This window comes from Polyodon spathula, chromosome 21 (assembly GCF_017654505.1).
Source record: "Polyodon spathula isolate WHYD16114869_AA chromosome 21, ASM1765450v1, whole genome shotgun sequence".
Classification (NCBI taxonomy): Eukaryota; Metazoa; Chordata; class Actinopteri; order Acipenseriformes; family Polyodontidae; genus Polyodon; species Polyodon spathula.
Genome location: NC_054554.1, coordinates 6,560,433 through 6,574,693, shown reverse-complemented (window position 1 = coordinate 6,574,693; position 14,261 = coordinate 6,560,433). Strand labels below are relative to the sequence as shown.

The window sequence follows — 14,261 nt, the reverse complement described above, 5'->3', positions numbered from 1 at the left end:
TGGAGTCCTGGGTTCCAGATCAGGTCACAAGTTAAATAAAATCCACATTCCCTGTTTGAGGGTGTTCAGGTCAGAACTGTGGTCCCAGAACTATGAGGGAAAACTTTCATAGAGACAGTGCCAATGCAGCACTACACCACCGGGTGGCACTGTATGTATGCTAAAATCACAGTCAATGAATACTACATGGTTAAGGCATTTGGGAACTGGTAGCACTGTATGCTTGGCTAAATCTTCAATAAAAGAAATGTCAGGTACAGCACTTGTCACGAGGCTGCACTGTCTCTATGAAAGAACTAGGCCACTGGTGGTATTTCTGATGCTACACAAAAACTTTATTGGTCATGAATATAAAATAATATATAAATTGTTAATACATACTGTTGACATTTACAATGTGTTTGGTTGACTGTGTTTAGAGGAGATGTTTAAGCATGGTGGAATTAGCTTTGTCTCTCCTCACCCAGTACTTTGATTCCCAGCACCTTGACCCTGAATAAACAAGCTCTTGTTTTATTTCACGTTGTAGAAATTCACCGGGATTTTTTGCACAGACCTCCCTCAGGATACATGCCGGAGGAGCTCTGGAGGAAGGCTGGTAAGATACCAGGCTTGTCATTGCACAGTAGATTGGTTTGCTCATGATGCTGAAGGAATAACCTAGGGATACAGCCCCAGAGAGTCCCAGTTGTTATTAGCACTTCAGGATATGAAAAATGACTGCAGTTAAATGGCAAGGAAATTGCAGTAAATGGGCACTACAGTGTAGTTTAGTTAGACTGCAGCTTAACTGCACTATAACTGTGTGTAGGAGTATATTAGTTCCAGTAATGGTTTGAGCTGTCTAACCTTGTAGTTATAGTACAGTGCAGCTAACGTCTTGTCACAGTGCAGTTGGGCTGCAGTCTAAGTAAATTCTGCTGTTGTCTGTTTTACCGATTTACAGCATGTTCACTTGCAGTAATGCAATTTTAATTGCAGTTGTTTTTCATACAGGTACTGCAAGTATCCCGCTTTCACCAGCAATAAAAAAACTGCAGAGCAAGCAGGGTGAGTCAAGACAGTATTTATTGAATTATTAACTTATTTGTTATGGAGGCATTTCATTGCAAGGACAATCTAATGTTCTACTTAGAAACAAGTTCTCCATATGAATGATAATACAATCTGTACTGGTTTATGGGACTCTGTTGACTCCACCTTGAAAATTTGAAACAAAAGCTTTGTTTTTTTTAAAGTACACTGCTAAATCCCTTGTGAATCTAAACTTTTATTTTGCTCGCCCTCTGTTTTCCATTAAGAGCTAATTGCTCCACTGCCTGCTCCTGGTTCCTTGATAACATTAATTAAATTTGCAAAGCAATCTTAGCAGAGCATGCATTCATTCTGATGATAATTGAGTGGTTGAGGTTCTTAGAGATAGCCCAAACAAAAAAGCAAGCACTTCTCTCTCTCTCTCTCTCTCTCTCTCTCTCTCTATATATATATATATATATATATATATATATATATATATATAGAAAACAAGCAGGAAAGAAAGAAAGAACAAAGGGAGGAAAAAATAACAAGTGTGGGAGGCTTCCATGGGATTTTGGAGCCTGCCGCAGATTTAAAAGTAACTACTTACCCATCTGAGTCTTTGGGAGTGATACACCCAGAGCACAGAAAGTAAAGAGAAAGAGAGAAGGAGAGAGGGAGAGAGTTTGAGCCAATCAGCTCCTATTCTATAAAGAACCCTGAGGGCACCCATGGAGGTACTGACAGGGCTGCAGCTTACTGTAAAATATGATGGTAATTTATCCTAATGATCTTTTCTCAAGATTGAACTTGACTGAAACAGTACACAGCCTGCATAATCCAACCGTGCCTCTGCTATAGGGGGGGCTTGTTTCCATTCTCTGGCCTCAGTAAACAAGAAGTGGGCGGGGGGAGGAAGCCTGGCCAGTGTTATTCCTATCTGATCCTATCTTTGAGTAAGAATCGATTTCAATACTAATACATAGGCAGAAAAGTAATGAATAAAACAACAATTCAACAACGGTGCTGTTCGATGACTTTAACGTCGATCGCATCTGTCAAAATGGGCAAACTCATAAGTAGAGGCATGTTTTTGCAACTAAAGCAAACAGCTACACTCCCTCTGGACTGTAACTAATCTGCTCCACCAATAGAACTGGATGAGCCAATAAAACCAAGCTGCTTATCAAGGTGATGGGAGTGAATTGCTTGTGAAATCATATCTTCAGATACCCATAAATCTCCCACTGTCGACAGTAGGGACCCCGTTGCTGCTGGGTCACCTGGGAGAATTGATAAAAAGGGAGTACTTAAATGTAATAGAAGTGGTATATGATAGAAATACAGGCAGTTAAACAAAAAGGGACCGAAAAGCCAGCAGGTAAACAGCTGTGTTAGGACAGATGGGTTCTGTTGCAGTGCTGTGTGTAAAGCACCGGGGCTCTCTCCTCAGAAGAAGCAGTGAACGAGGTGAAGCGGCAGGCGATGTCGGAGCTGCAGAAGGCTGTGTCGGATGCCGAGCGCAAAGCCCACGAGATGATCTCAGCCGAGAGGTCCAAGATGGAGCGAGCACTGGCCGAGGCCAAGAGGCAGGCCTCCGAGGACGCACTGACCGTCATCAACCAGCAGGAGGACTCCAGCGAGGTAGGAGTCCTCGGTAACCTTCGGTGTTCGGAGCACAGGAGATGCATTGCAAACCTGCATATTAAAGCTTTAGGAATAGGTCCAGAAGTGTCTAATGCCTAAAAAGTATCCTGCAGTCTCTGCTTACAGGCGAAAAACATAATTGGGAAGGTACAATATGCTGGTACAGAACAAACAGTAAGATTTGTGTAACTGCAGTCATAAATGCAAGTTAATTATTGCTATTAAAACTCTACCTTGTTTGGTGCTTGCAAGATTAACAGTGATTTCTGGTTAGCTCTTTGTAAGGGTCATGCTGTGCTCCTCTCTTCCCAGAGCTGTTGGAACTGCGGGCGAAAGGCGAGCGAGACCTGCAGCGGCTGCAACACAGCGCGTTACTGCGGCTCGTTCTGCCAGCACAAGGACTGGGAGAAGCACCACCACGTGTGTGGGCAGGGCCTGCAGGGCCTGCCAGGGAGCAGCAGTGTTCCTCTGGGCACCCACTCCACCTCCATGCCCCCCACTCATTCCGAGGGGGCCCCCTCTGCCCCTCCTTCAGTGACAGGGAGCGCCCAGGCAGGTGGGGGGAGCTGCAGCAGCACTGCAGGCAGCCCCAAGGAAGCCAGCTCCAGCAATGTCTCCCGATCCACCACCCCTGCCACCCCAGCCCTGCTCGACAGCGCCTCCCGCTGACCCTAGCAAGCACAACCACCACCGGAATCGCACTGCTGCTGCCACAACTGCTTTCCAAAAGAGACTGATGAACATCTGCTGTTGCAATGATTCAAGCTGCGACGATTTCTATTACTTAGCTACCTGAATATTTCATGTTGACCTTTCCACCTCCAACTGACCTCTCTGTGTCTCAGTCACACACACACACACACACACACACACACACACACACACACACACACACACACACATGCCCACATACACACAAAACACACACACATGCATATATATATATGTGTGTGTGCGTGTGTGTGTGTGTGTGTTTGTACAAATAGGGCCTATTTTACTACAACTGCAGCTGCTTATTTCAAAATGTGTTTATAAATTCTATAAATATCCTTTATCTTTGATAATTTTTTCTACTTATTCCAAAGGATGATTGGTAAGCATAAAATAACTTCCAGTTATGATCGGTATACCTTTGAGCCAAGCTGCATAATTTATGTAAAATAAGCCCTGCACTTACAGTATATATTTATGGTGGGCAGAAAACAAAAATGTTTAGCTCATTTCTGCTGGGATTTACATATACAGTATATGGTGCCACCTGGTGGTTGCCTAATTCTCTTAAAGGGGAATAATGTTCTGCCCACCCCTATTATCTACACATCCACACTGTACATATACAACATACAAAGATCTGGACTGCAAAGGGACATCATTTCCGTGATCTGTTAGACCGTGGTGGGAACACACTGTAAGACTCTCCCTGTCTTTCTCTGGTGTCTGCAGAACACAAGGCACTCACAGTGAGATTTTGGGTCCAGCTTCAGCAGAGGGACACAAGCATGTCATCTCACACGGTGGACTTTGTTTCTTGTGAACTCTCGCTCACTTCAAAATGAAGGCTAACTCTGAAAAAAATTGACTTATTGTTTCATTTTTTGGCTTTAAAAAAAAAAAAAAAAAAAAAAAAAGAATAGTCCAAAAATTCTAAAGGAAGATTACCCTTTAACTACCTTGCTAGCTAGCCAAGAAAATCTATACCGGACTCACCTCTCGGCTCTGATGTGAATCCAAATGAAAAAAACCCACAATCCAAACCTTTCTATTATTATTATTATTATTATTATTATTATTATTATTATTATTATTATTATTGTTGTTGTTGTTGTTGTTGTTGTTGTTGTTGTTAGGATTGCACTGCCAAAGTTACTAAGACACAAGGAGAAGCACTCATCTTGTTACCAAACACAGCTACTTCTGTTTCTCAACAGCAAAGTCAGACCAGAGAGAAACAGGCTTCAAGAAGAACAAACAGTATTGCTGAATTATGTTTTATACGCAACTTCTTCAGAAGAAAAAAGGAATGACGATTGGAAGACATTATCAAAAATGGAGAGACGCTATACAAAAGACAGCGACTTTTATCAATGGGGATGGAATACTTGGCTCCAAAAAATGAATGGTGATATTTGCTTTTTCTTTGGGTTGTTTTTTTTTTTTTTATTAACAAAAACTGATAGACAAGAGCCTCAACGGATTAAAAAAAAAATCTGAGAAAGCTTTGTACAATAAGACGACTGCTGTGTGATTATGATTTTGTTGCAGTTTTGATGTAGAGACATTTCAACCGGACAATCTAAAGGGTTCTATCTTCTTATTTCCCCTTCTTTCCAAAGCATGAAAGACTAAAGTGACTCGTACTCCTCTATACTTGGTTCTCTTCGCTCTCTTTCTCTACCTCCGCCCTCTCCCTGTGTATGTCTCTTCGTCTAGCCCTTCCAAGTTGATGCCCGTCCTCCTCCGAGCAGAAATGTCAAAAGGGACTAAAGTTTTTTGTTTGTAGATAACTCTTTTTTTTCCCCAGCGTGTTCTGTCTCTGTGATGTTTGTTCGTGTTGTCCGAGTAAGTTTTCAAAAAACACAATGAAACAGAAAAAATACTTTTTTTTTTTTTTTTTTTTTAGGTTTGGGTTGAACTTTGGGTAAAAGAATTTGAAAAAAAGAAAAAATAACAACCTCTTTATCTATAACAGGCAAAGAAAATGAAATCCTAGTGTAGAATATTTTGTATTGCTCTCTTTGTAAGACAGTGAGAGGATGGAGGTGCAATATGGAGAAAAAAAAATTAGCTACTGAATGGAACCTCAAGCTACAGCGATAGATATGAACATATTTAAAATAATAATAATAATAATAATAATAATAATAATAATAATAATAATAATAATAATAATAATAATAATGACTTAATGTGAATGTATATAGTATTTAAGAGGTCCAAAAATGTGTTTGCCAAATAAACCTTTAAAGTATAAAGTTTAGAATAGAGATTTGCTTTTTAAAACTTTCTTTTTTTATTGAAGGAATTGTAGAGTACTCATTCAGAAGCTCAGTTTTTTCCAGATTTGCTAAATCCGTCATGTGTGTGTAACTAGAGTAAAAGCAAACTTCGTTTCGAATAGCAAACCGAAGACTAAATGATTTTAACTGTATAAATAAGAGGTAGCCAGCCGGTCCACCTCTAAGGTGGAGAACAGGTGTTTGCTCTTTTGGAGAAAGAAGAGAAACACTTCGAGAAGCTCGTGTGAGCGTACGAATGCTTTATTACCTGTGGCACATCCTAGGAAAATTTAACATTTTGATATATATATATATATATATATATATATATATATATATATATATATATATATATATATATATATATGATCCCTGATTTGAGAGGCTTGGCTTTATCAGCAAAAAAATAAAAAAATAAAAATAAATAAATGAATTGTAAGGACGGGGTTAATGACTGATTTGGAATTGAGCATATCAGACACTAGAATTGAGGGGGGAAATGCGCTCTAGGGCCTCAAGACACTAAAAAACTAATAACTATTTTGTGTTTGACAAAAAAAAAAAAAAAAAAAAAAAATGGTCAGCCCAACTTATTTTACACATATTGGATAATGGGTGTTACAGGTGAACAAAAAAAAAAAAATAATAATAATAGATTATTAAAATAATTAGTAAAGATGGAATTATATCTAAAGCTGTTTAAAAAAAAAAAAAAAAAAAAAAAACAATACTGTATGTAATTCATTGTTGACTCCCTCCCCACACGTAATGTAAAAACCCACAATTGAACAAGATGATAATGTCCTATAATCTTTTTTTTTTTTTTTTTTTTTTTTGCAATGTCCAATTAATGTCCAATATATTTTCTGTCACATTTACAAACATACTGGTATTTAAAAATATGTGAATTATCGCCACCGATTGGACCAAAGTGTAATTGCAGCATTTAAAAAAAAAAAAAATTGCTAATGTGAGCTAAATCTGGTTGGTTGTATAGAATGGTTGGTAGTGCAGTGCTGTTTAATAATACTGGACAGTTTGGCATTAATGCATTTAAAAAGGCTAATTTTTTTTTTTTTTTCCAGCTCCTATCACATGTTTACAATGACCAAGTTTTTAGCACATGGCAAGTGTTTCCATAGAATCAAGATCCAGAACAATCCCTCTTATGTGTAATTGTACATTATGAGCGCATTGATGTGGAAGGAAGTTACAAGATACATAAGTTTCAAGAAAGCAAGTTTTGAAATGAAATGAACAATTCTGAAGTGACAGTGACATTCAGTGTTTTGGTGAATGTGAGACATTGAAGTTAGTGCATAAATGCAAAAACATTTGTTATAATTCCATTTGCATCCTTCTTTGAATTGTTGCATTAGGTGGGAGAGGTGCACTAATGCCCAAGGGACTAATTACTGTATGGACTGAGTTTGTAACACCTTCAAAACATGGCAGACCAACAGACAGAGATGTCCTTGATTCAGATAAGTCCTGATTATTCAAGAAAGTCCAATTCAATGCCACCTGGTTGGGTGTAGGAATGTGCACAATTAAATACAGTAACATAAGTGATACAGTCAGAGCAGCAGCATTTGAGCAAGGTACCATGGCCCACAATGTGCAAGGCTGGATCTGTACAGTATCTGGAAATTCAGGCTTTAATCATTAGGATGCTGACTGCAAATCTGGATCTGAGAGCCTCTCAGAGGGACACAAATGTTGGAATTCAATTTGAGTTATGGCATAGCTATCCTTATAGCGGCTGATACCAAATCACGAAAAACATGATATCAATAACTCCGATCTTGTCATTCTACAATTGCCCAAAACATTCATTATATTTATCAAAGTTTCTTTTTTTTTTTTTTTTTTTTTACTGTGTACCGTCTGATAAGCCACTATATGTATAGCAGTGCCATAATTAAAGTTAATTCCTGTTTCAGTTATCTGAGTTTCTGTGGTCTTGTGTACAAGCGTATCTTAGAAAAGAAAGCAGTAACACACTCCAAGGTGTTCAATTATGGTCTAATATCTGCATGCCTAGGGGGAGACATTCAGCACGCGGTAAAGACAGGTGCCATTAAACGCCTAGATGTGCAGATATTGAACACTCTGGAGTGTTATTGAACTTATAGAATGGCACCTCTACACTTCTCACCACCCCTGCTGAAGTGAATCAGTTAGTCCTAATAATTCCAAGCCCTGCCAGTATGGTGACATGTTTGCACAGGTTGGAACGTTTGTTAGCCAATGAGATTGCTCCCCCTCTCCTTGACAGTTTATAATCAGCACACGGGTCTGATTAGTGTTTGGTGCATATGATGATGTTCCCCAAGGGTGAAAATCAAATCTGGCCAAATACCTCTTGAATGGACCAAACTTGAATGTTTGCAGCTAATTTTCTTTGCAATGTTTTTTTTTTTTGTTTGTTTGTTTTTGTTTTGTTGCTCCCTGTGCAGCCACTGGTTAAACCTGTCTGCCAATCTATTGAGAACAACCACATACATGTCAAAAAAAAAAAAAAAAAAAAAACTGACTTGTTAGTACTGTTAGCGAGTGTTCTACTTATTTATCATGTTAAATATGTATATTGTCTATTTTTCATATGTCATAAACAAAGGTAATATATAAAAGTATTTCAGATGTGATTAACTGCAGGGTACCCTGTTTTTTTAAGTGTTTATTCTTTATATATATATATATATATATATATATATATAATAATATCGCTATACACACACACACATACGAGAGCGAGAAACATAAACAGTATTTGTCTCAGTGTGGAGAGGTCTCCACCTCGAAAGTGTTATGCTTTCCTGACCCCTCCTGACCCCCCCCCCCCTCCCCCCCCTCCCCTCCTCAATGGCTGGATTATTGATCACTCTACCTCGGAGCGCTTGGTGAACCAGGTTGGAAGCAATTCCTGGAAAAAAAAGAAACAAACAAGCAAACCAAATCACTGGGTTTTTATAGCACTGTGCTTCTAGCAGACATACAGACCAGCAGAAACTGGAGCTGAGGCTTTCATTTACTCAGACTCTGTTGCTTAATTCAAATGGGTGAATAGGAAGAGTATTCAATATCTAGAAGGCATCGACCACCTATTTTTAGTGAACTACCCTTTATTAATAAGGATGATAACCCTTGATGATAACTTATATTGTATCTCTTTCTATTCAACAAATTACACCTAAACTTGTCTCAAATTGCCCTGACTTGACAATAACTCAAGCACTTAAAACCCACATTTTAAATCTAAATTGTCCTGAATTAAGTAGGTGGCAGGCAAGACTAATGCTGCATATGTTTTGTGAACCACGCACTGAAACAATGTTATGCTGATCAATATCTCATATTTCCTGAATGACAAAATTACACAGAATATAAGAACACCATGCCTTCCTTGTTATGCACTTAATTCATCAGGCTCAGTCATTTTATTATTAGAATTGTTATTATTATTTATGATCCTCGCAAACTGCATTCAAGTTCTCTATGTTTTATAAAGTGGGAACCAAAGCTGGTAACCCACACAGCATGTTCATTATTTGCCATGCTTTACAGCACAGGAAACACATTTGTTTGGTACTTTAACTCTTGCCACGTCATTTATCATCCAAAATAATTTAAGCACAGACCAAAGCATTTCTAAATGGCTTTAGATTAGATCAGCAATCAGTTTTGACACTAAAGACAAACCAGAGAGTATCCAACCCCATTTCTTAACAACTATATTTAAAAACCAAAGTATCTGAAAAAGACACGTACGCTCAAAGCACAAACAAGAAAAGCAGGGATGGAGGTTTAAGAGAAGATTTAAAGCTAAGCAGTCAAAGCACATTGTTGTTTGTGTTTTTAACTGAATGCCTCAGCTAAGAATAACTCTTAATCTAGACTGTCAAAATGATTGCTGTTAATAAAAAAAAAATAAAAAAAAAGCTTTGGACTGGGAAGGGTTAAATTCATCTGCCAGAATATTTTACTTTTATTTTTCCAAAAGTCTGCCTGCAAGGATTTAATCAAATAAGGTCCATCCACATAACATCCATGGGTTTGAGTGATTGCATGTGTTATAGGAGCTATAGATTCAAATAAAAAAATATCTTAATGTGGTGTGAAAAAGCAAAAAAGCATCCCTAAGCCAGTAACACTGCTGGTTTTCCATCATTAATACACTTTCTGAAGGCCATATTTAAGGTTTCCAGTCAAGCTTGTATGTCTGTTAGAGCAAACTGTGTTTAAAAAAGAACAACTAAATGTAATTGCCACAGTTTCCTCTAAAGTTAACCAAAATCAAACCAAAATGCATGTAGATAAAATGTAATATTTAGATTGCCTGATTGACTAATATTTTTTTTTTCTTGTATTTTATTGTAAAAGGGTAAATATAGTCTTTTGCTCTTTGTGGCTCTTGACGAAACTCTGGTGCAGCTTTCCTAATGCTCAAGAGAGGGGGAGTACCTGAATCATGTAACCAAACTCATACAGCGTCACCAAGACTACCCACAGTATCAGGAGAGAGGAGAACTGGGCTGTGCTCAATTTTGTTTTGATAAAATGTAGAGTCAAGAGGATCTAAAAAAAAAAAATACAGATGAAAAAAGTTAAGACTGGTTTGTGGGGAACTTTTTCTTCAAAGCATCTTCAGATTAAACTGCTTCCTTTTTTCAGCAAAAAAACAAACATCTCAATTAGGTTGGATTAAATTATGGGTGTATGAGGATAACGTTGACATCTTTTCAAACGCTTCTGCAAATCTTTGACAAGTGAAAATATAGATTTCCTTCAAAAAAACTTATTTTCAAAAGCACTTGGTTTTACCAATGGTTTTGCACCCTATACTGTTACCATGAATAAAAAAGGAGAGTTGATGCAGCTTTGCAAACATGATATCCCTTCCTGGTGCACTCCCTTAAGAGTTAATCTTTTGCATAGTGAATGATAAACTTTTTGGTGTCACAATCCAACTGTTATATTCAATGTTTTTTTTGTTTTGTTTTTTACTATGGGGAACATTTTTATTCTGAAGAAGCCTTGCAAAAAAGTTGATGCATTTGTATTATAAAAGCCATTTTTTAATTAAAATAGCAGGTTTGAGTTGATATAAGTAGGGATGCGTTATATACTGCACCGTGGAATACCTAAAAACAGAAAAAGAAAAAAAACGAATTGAATTTGTATTGGAAGGTTGGTGTGTTGAAGCAATCTATATTTTCTGTTCTGTGGTCATTCTAGATGAAGTGAACTGTGCCAAGAGATTTTTAGTTTGCATGCTTTCCCCCTTTTTAGCTTTTTATCTCTTTCTAATTGTGCGCTGTGTTGGACATGTACAGCTGTAAACATTCTAATTCAGGCTATTGTCTGTGTTGAGCTCTGTATCTGTGTAATAAAAAAAGAAAAATGAATATGAAACATGACATTGTCTGATCTTATTGTCTCACGGTTACCATACTAATTTCTACAGATCATATTCTACAGCACTGCCTGTTTTAAGGGGTAGTACCAGGATGCAAGCACAAGTGATTCTCCAATGTTGTAAAATACTGCAATGAAAATCTGCAGTGGCTTATCTGGGGAAGTAAAGATTGGACAAATCAACTCAAACTATAACTATAAAAAAAAAACAAAAAAACAAGCTCATATACTCAACAGCATGATCCGACACGTTTTAGGTCATTTTAAAATAAATCCTTCATTTCTTGCTCAACATGTTAACGTTTTGAGATTTGCATCATACTTCCTAAAGGGTTCTTATTAAAACTGACACGTTTTACTCCAATATGTTTTCCTGAAGCTCTCTTCAGAGCTTTGAATGATTTCCTTTCGCCCAAGCATCATGCATCATAAAAAATAAATTCCCCTATGAGGATATTCCTTAAATGTCACTTTTCATGAATATTAATATTGAAGTATTACAAAGCACTAGACTAGCTAATGAATGCAATTGAAAGTAGCTGTGTGTCATGGAATAAAATTAGATTTGGGGACAATGTATTTGACATACAATAAGAATTAATTAAGGGTTTAATCAGAATGGGGAAACTATGGGGATATTCATTTTAATTTAGACCGGCTCAGGCCGTTTATAAAACATTTGCACATAAATAGGTACTTTAATTTCTGTTCTCGGAAAAGATAATGGCTTGGTTTTCTATAAGGGAAAATGTGTAAAGTAAAGAAGTTGATGTCTGAAATAAAAGCTTGACTATACAGACTTGAGGAATGTAGGCAGGTTAGCTGTGAAGATGTGATAAGAGCTGCACAGTGTCACTCCCCACATCGAAGAAGGAAAAAAATAACAGCTGTCTATCCTTGAAGTGCACACTAAATTCTAATATTCTGGTGTTCTTTGAATAACTGTTTTGGAAGACAGTCATGTTTTCTTCAAATTGCATGGTTTTCCATTATGGTTGAAGACTATTATATTGGAAAATAACATTCAAACACAACTATAAGGCATCTTCCACTGCTCTTCATTGGACAAAAATTGCAGTAAATCAGTTATTATTGTGACTATATTGGAAGAGGAATGTTGTGACCCACCATATTCAATCTATCAAAGCGGACTTGACCTAACATGGCTGCTATACTGAAGTAATGTGACCTTTTAGGTTTCTTCTGTGAGGCAGTACATTTTCACTATGTCTTTCTGTTTGGTACACAGCTGAGTTCTATGATTCTCTCATTAAAGCTGAATTACAGGTGTTGCCCAGTAAAACTTAACTGGTTCACTGCCACATTGTTAAAAACTCCAGCCATATGTTTTCTAAAAAAAAAAAAAAAAGAAAGAAAAAAAAGTTAATGATATAAAATAAGAAATTAGTGTGACATGTGATTGTTTTATAAGAGACCATAAAAAATATTACATTTATTAAAATAATATAATATATAAATATATGATTAAAAGGGTGAGAGAGAGAGAGAGAGAGAGAGAGAGAGAGAGAGAGAGAGAGAGAGAGAGAGAGAGAGAGTATGAATTATAAATATTTACTTATTTTGTGGTTATGAGAATGTGTTTGTTTTAAATAATGTACATCCTTTGTTGCTGTAGGGAGATTGACAGTGGAGTACTAATCAAAAAATGGTCTGTCCCGTGCAGAGGGTAGTATTTTTTTTATGTCGAAGCCAAGTTCAACACATGTGTCAATCCAGGTGAAACAACAGCTGTCAAATTTAATTAAAATACCCTGATGGCATTAAAAACTCGACCGGGGACTTGCCCTGCCCCTATTTTTACGGACAGGGCATCCTAGTTGGAATCGGGAGGTTATCCGAAGCCCCGGGTTGAGGTAGAACCACTTCGAAATACTGAATCTCAAATAACTGTTGTGTATCATTTGTGAATTATACATTAAACTATGTTTTATTAATACACTATAATTATTATAGACACATTACAGCTCCAGGTAACTTTATTTTCTTGTAAAACGGGTTTTTATACACAAAGGGCCTTGTTGAAGAAACGCAGCCGGGGGCTGGAGTAAGCAGTGTTTCAGGTCGGAGTCGTGATATGGCGGACGATAGGCATTATGCTGACGAAGGGCTTGGTCTTCTAGAAGGGGAGTTTACGGGGGACCATAACGTTGAAGACCCTGTAAGTGATGATGACAAATAATTTATTTTGCTATACGTGTTAATTTGTTTATTATTATTGTTAATGTTGTTGAAAACGGCGAATCCTTTACAGTCCTTAGCGATACATTCACCAGTAAACACGTGTTGTGTTCACTCTGTACCGACTGGTATGTTCTGCCGCAGTGTTTACATCATTCTTTTCAAATACTTTTAAAGCATTGATATTTGAATTATATATATAAAATTAATATAATTATATATATATATATATATATATATATATATATATATATATATATATATATATATATATATATATATATATATGTGTATGTGTGTGTGTTTTCACTGCTAAAATGAAAACGAACCCGCAAACCAATCCAGTATCTCACGGCGTTCTGCAGTAACTTTGTTTTTCGCGTTTTTCCCGGTTTGTGGACCTGCCCAAATTCGCACGATTAAAGATAAACAAATGAAAATACGTCTGCAGACAACAGAAGCAAGCTCCGGGTCGGATGCTTAAACATAGGAAGGTTGAAAACGAGAAATCAAATCGGGAACTTTTAATTTTTTATTTTATTTATTTCTTTTATTTTTTTTTGTGCCTCACAGGAGTTGGAGGCCATCAAAGCCAGGGTTCGTGAAATGGAGGAAGAAGCAGAGAAACTGAAAGAAGTACAGTATGAAACTGAGAAACATCTGATAATGAGCCCGCAGGCAAGTGGTAAGTCTGATACACCGCCACTACCAGTCAAGATCCCAAACTACCAGCGTCGATGTGGTAACATTATACTTGAAGTAGGATGCAAAACGCTTTCATAAAACGAGATAAGTCTAACTTGATTATTATTATTATTGCTTTTTTTTTTTAGTAGAGGGAGGTGGTACACCCTGATGCATCTAATATATTGAGTGTGTGTGTAGTTTTTTTTTTTTTTTTCCCCTCCCCCCCCTGATCTAACTGGAGGTAGTCATTTTCCTCTGGCTAGATCGTTTGTTTAAAAGCTAGACACAAGGTGTCCT

The 14,261-nt window shown here is 37.2% G+C and overlaps 2 protein-coding genes across 10 annotated transcripts in view; both read left to right on the top strand.

The window, feature by feature from the left end:
* LOC121296312 (protein CBFA2T3-like) overlaps positions 1 to 3,568 on the top strand; it is a 35,647-nt gene extending 32,079 nt beyond the window's left edge. For 5 of the 9 annotated variants that reach the window (XM_041221724.1, XM_041221722.1, XM_041221725.1 and 2 more), the window contains 4 exons: positions 530 to 598; positions 997 to 1,050; positions 2,471 to 2,661; positions 2,979 to 3,568. In XM_041221724.1, the coding sequence (XP_041077658.1) occupies positions 530 to 598; positions 997 to 1,050; positions 2,471 to 2,661; positions 2,979 to 3,401 (737 nt within the window). In that variant the 3' untranslated portion in view covers positions 3,402 to 3,568. Of the gene's footprint in view, positions 1 to 529; positions 599 to 996; positions 1,051 to 2,470; positions 2,662 to 2,976 lie in introns of all 9 variants that reach the window. The other 4 variants (XM_041221716.1, XM_041221718.1, XM_041221720.1 and 1 more) reach the window with 2 other exon arrangements.
* A 9,223-nt stretch (positions 3,569 to 12,791) lies between these two features.
* On the top strand, positions 12,792 to 14,250 carry LOC121296331 (polyadenylate-binding protein 2-like). Its single transcript, XM_041221757.1, has 3 exons — positions 12,792 to 12,952; positions 13,111 to 13,257; positions 13,851 to 14,250. Exons 2-3 carry the CDS (start codon positions 13,174 to 13,176, stop codon positions 14,058 to 14,060), a joined length of 294 nt encoding a protein of 97 aa, XP_041077691.1. The 5' UTR covers positions 12,792 to 12,952; positions 13,111 to 13,173; the 3' UTR covers positions 14,061 to 14,250.
* Positions 14,251 to 14,261: the final 11 nt, after the last annotated feature.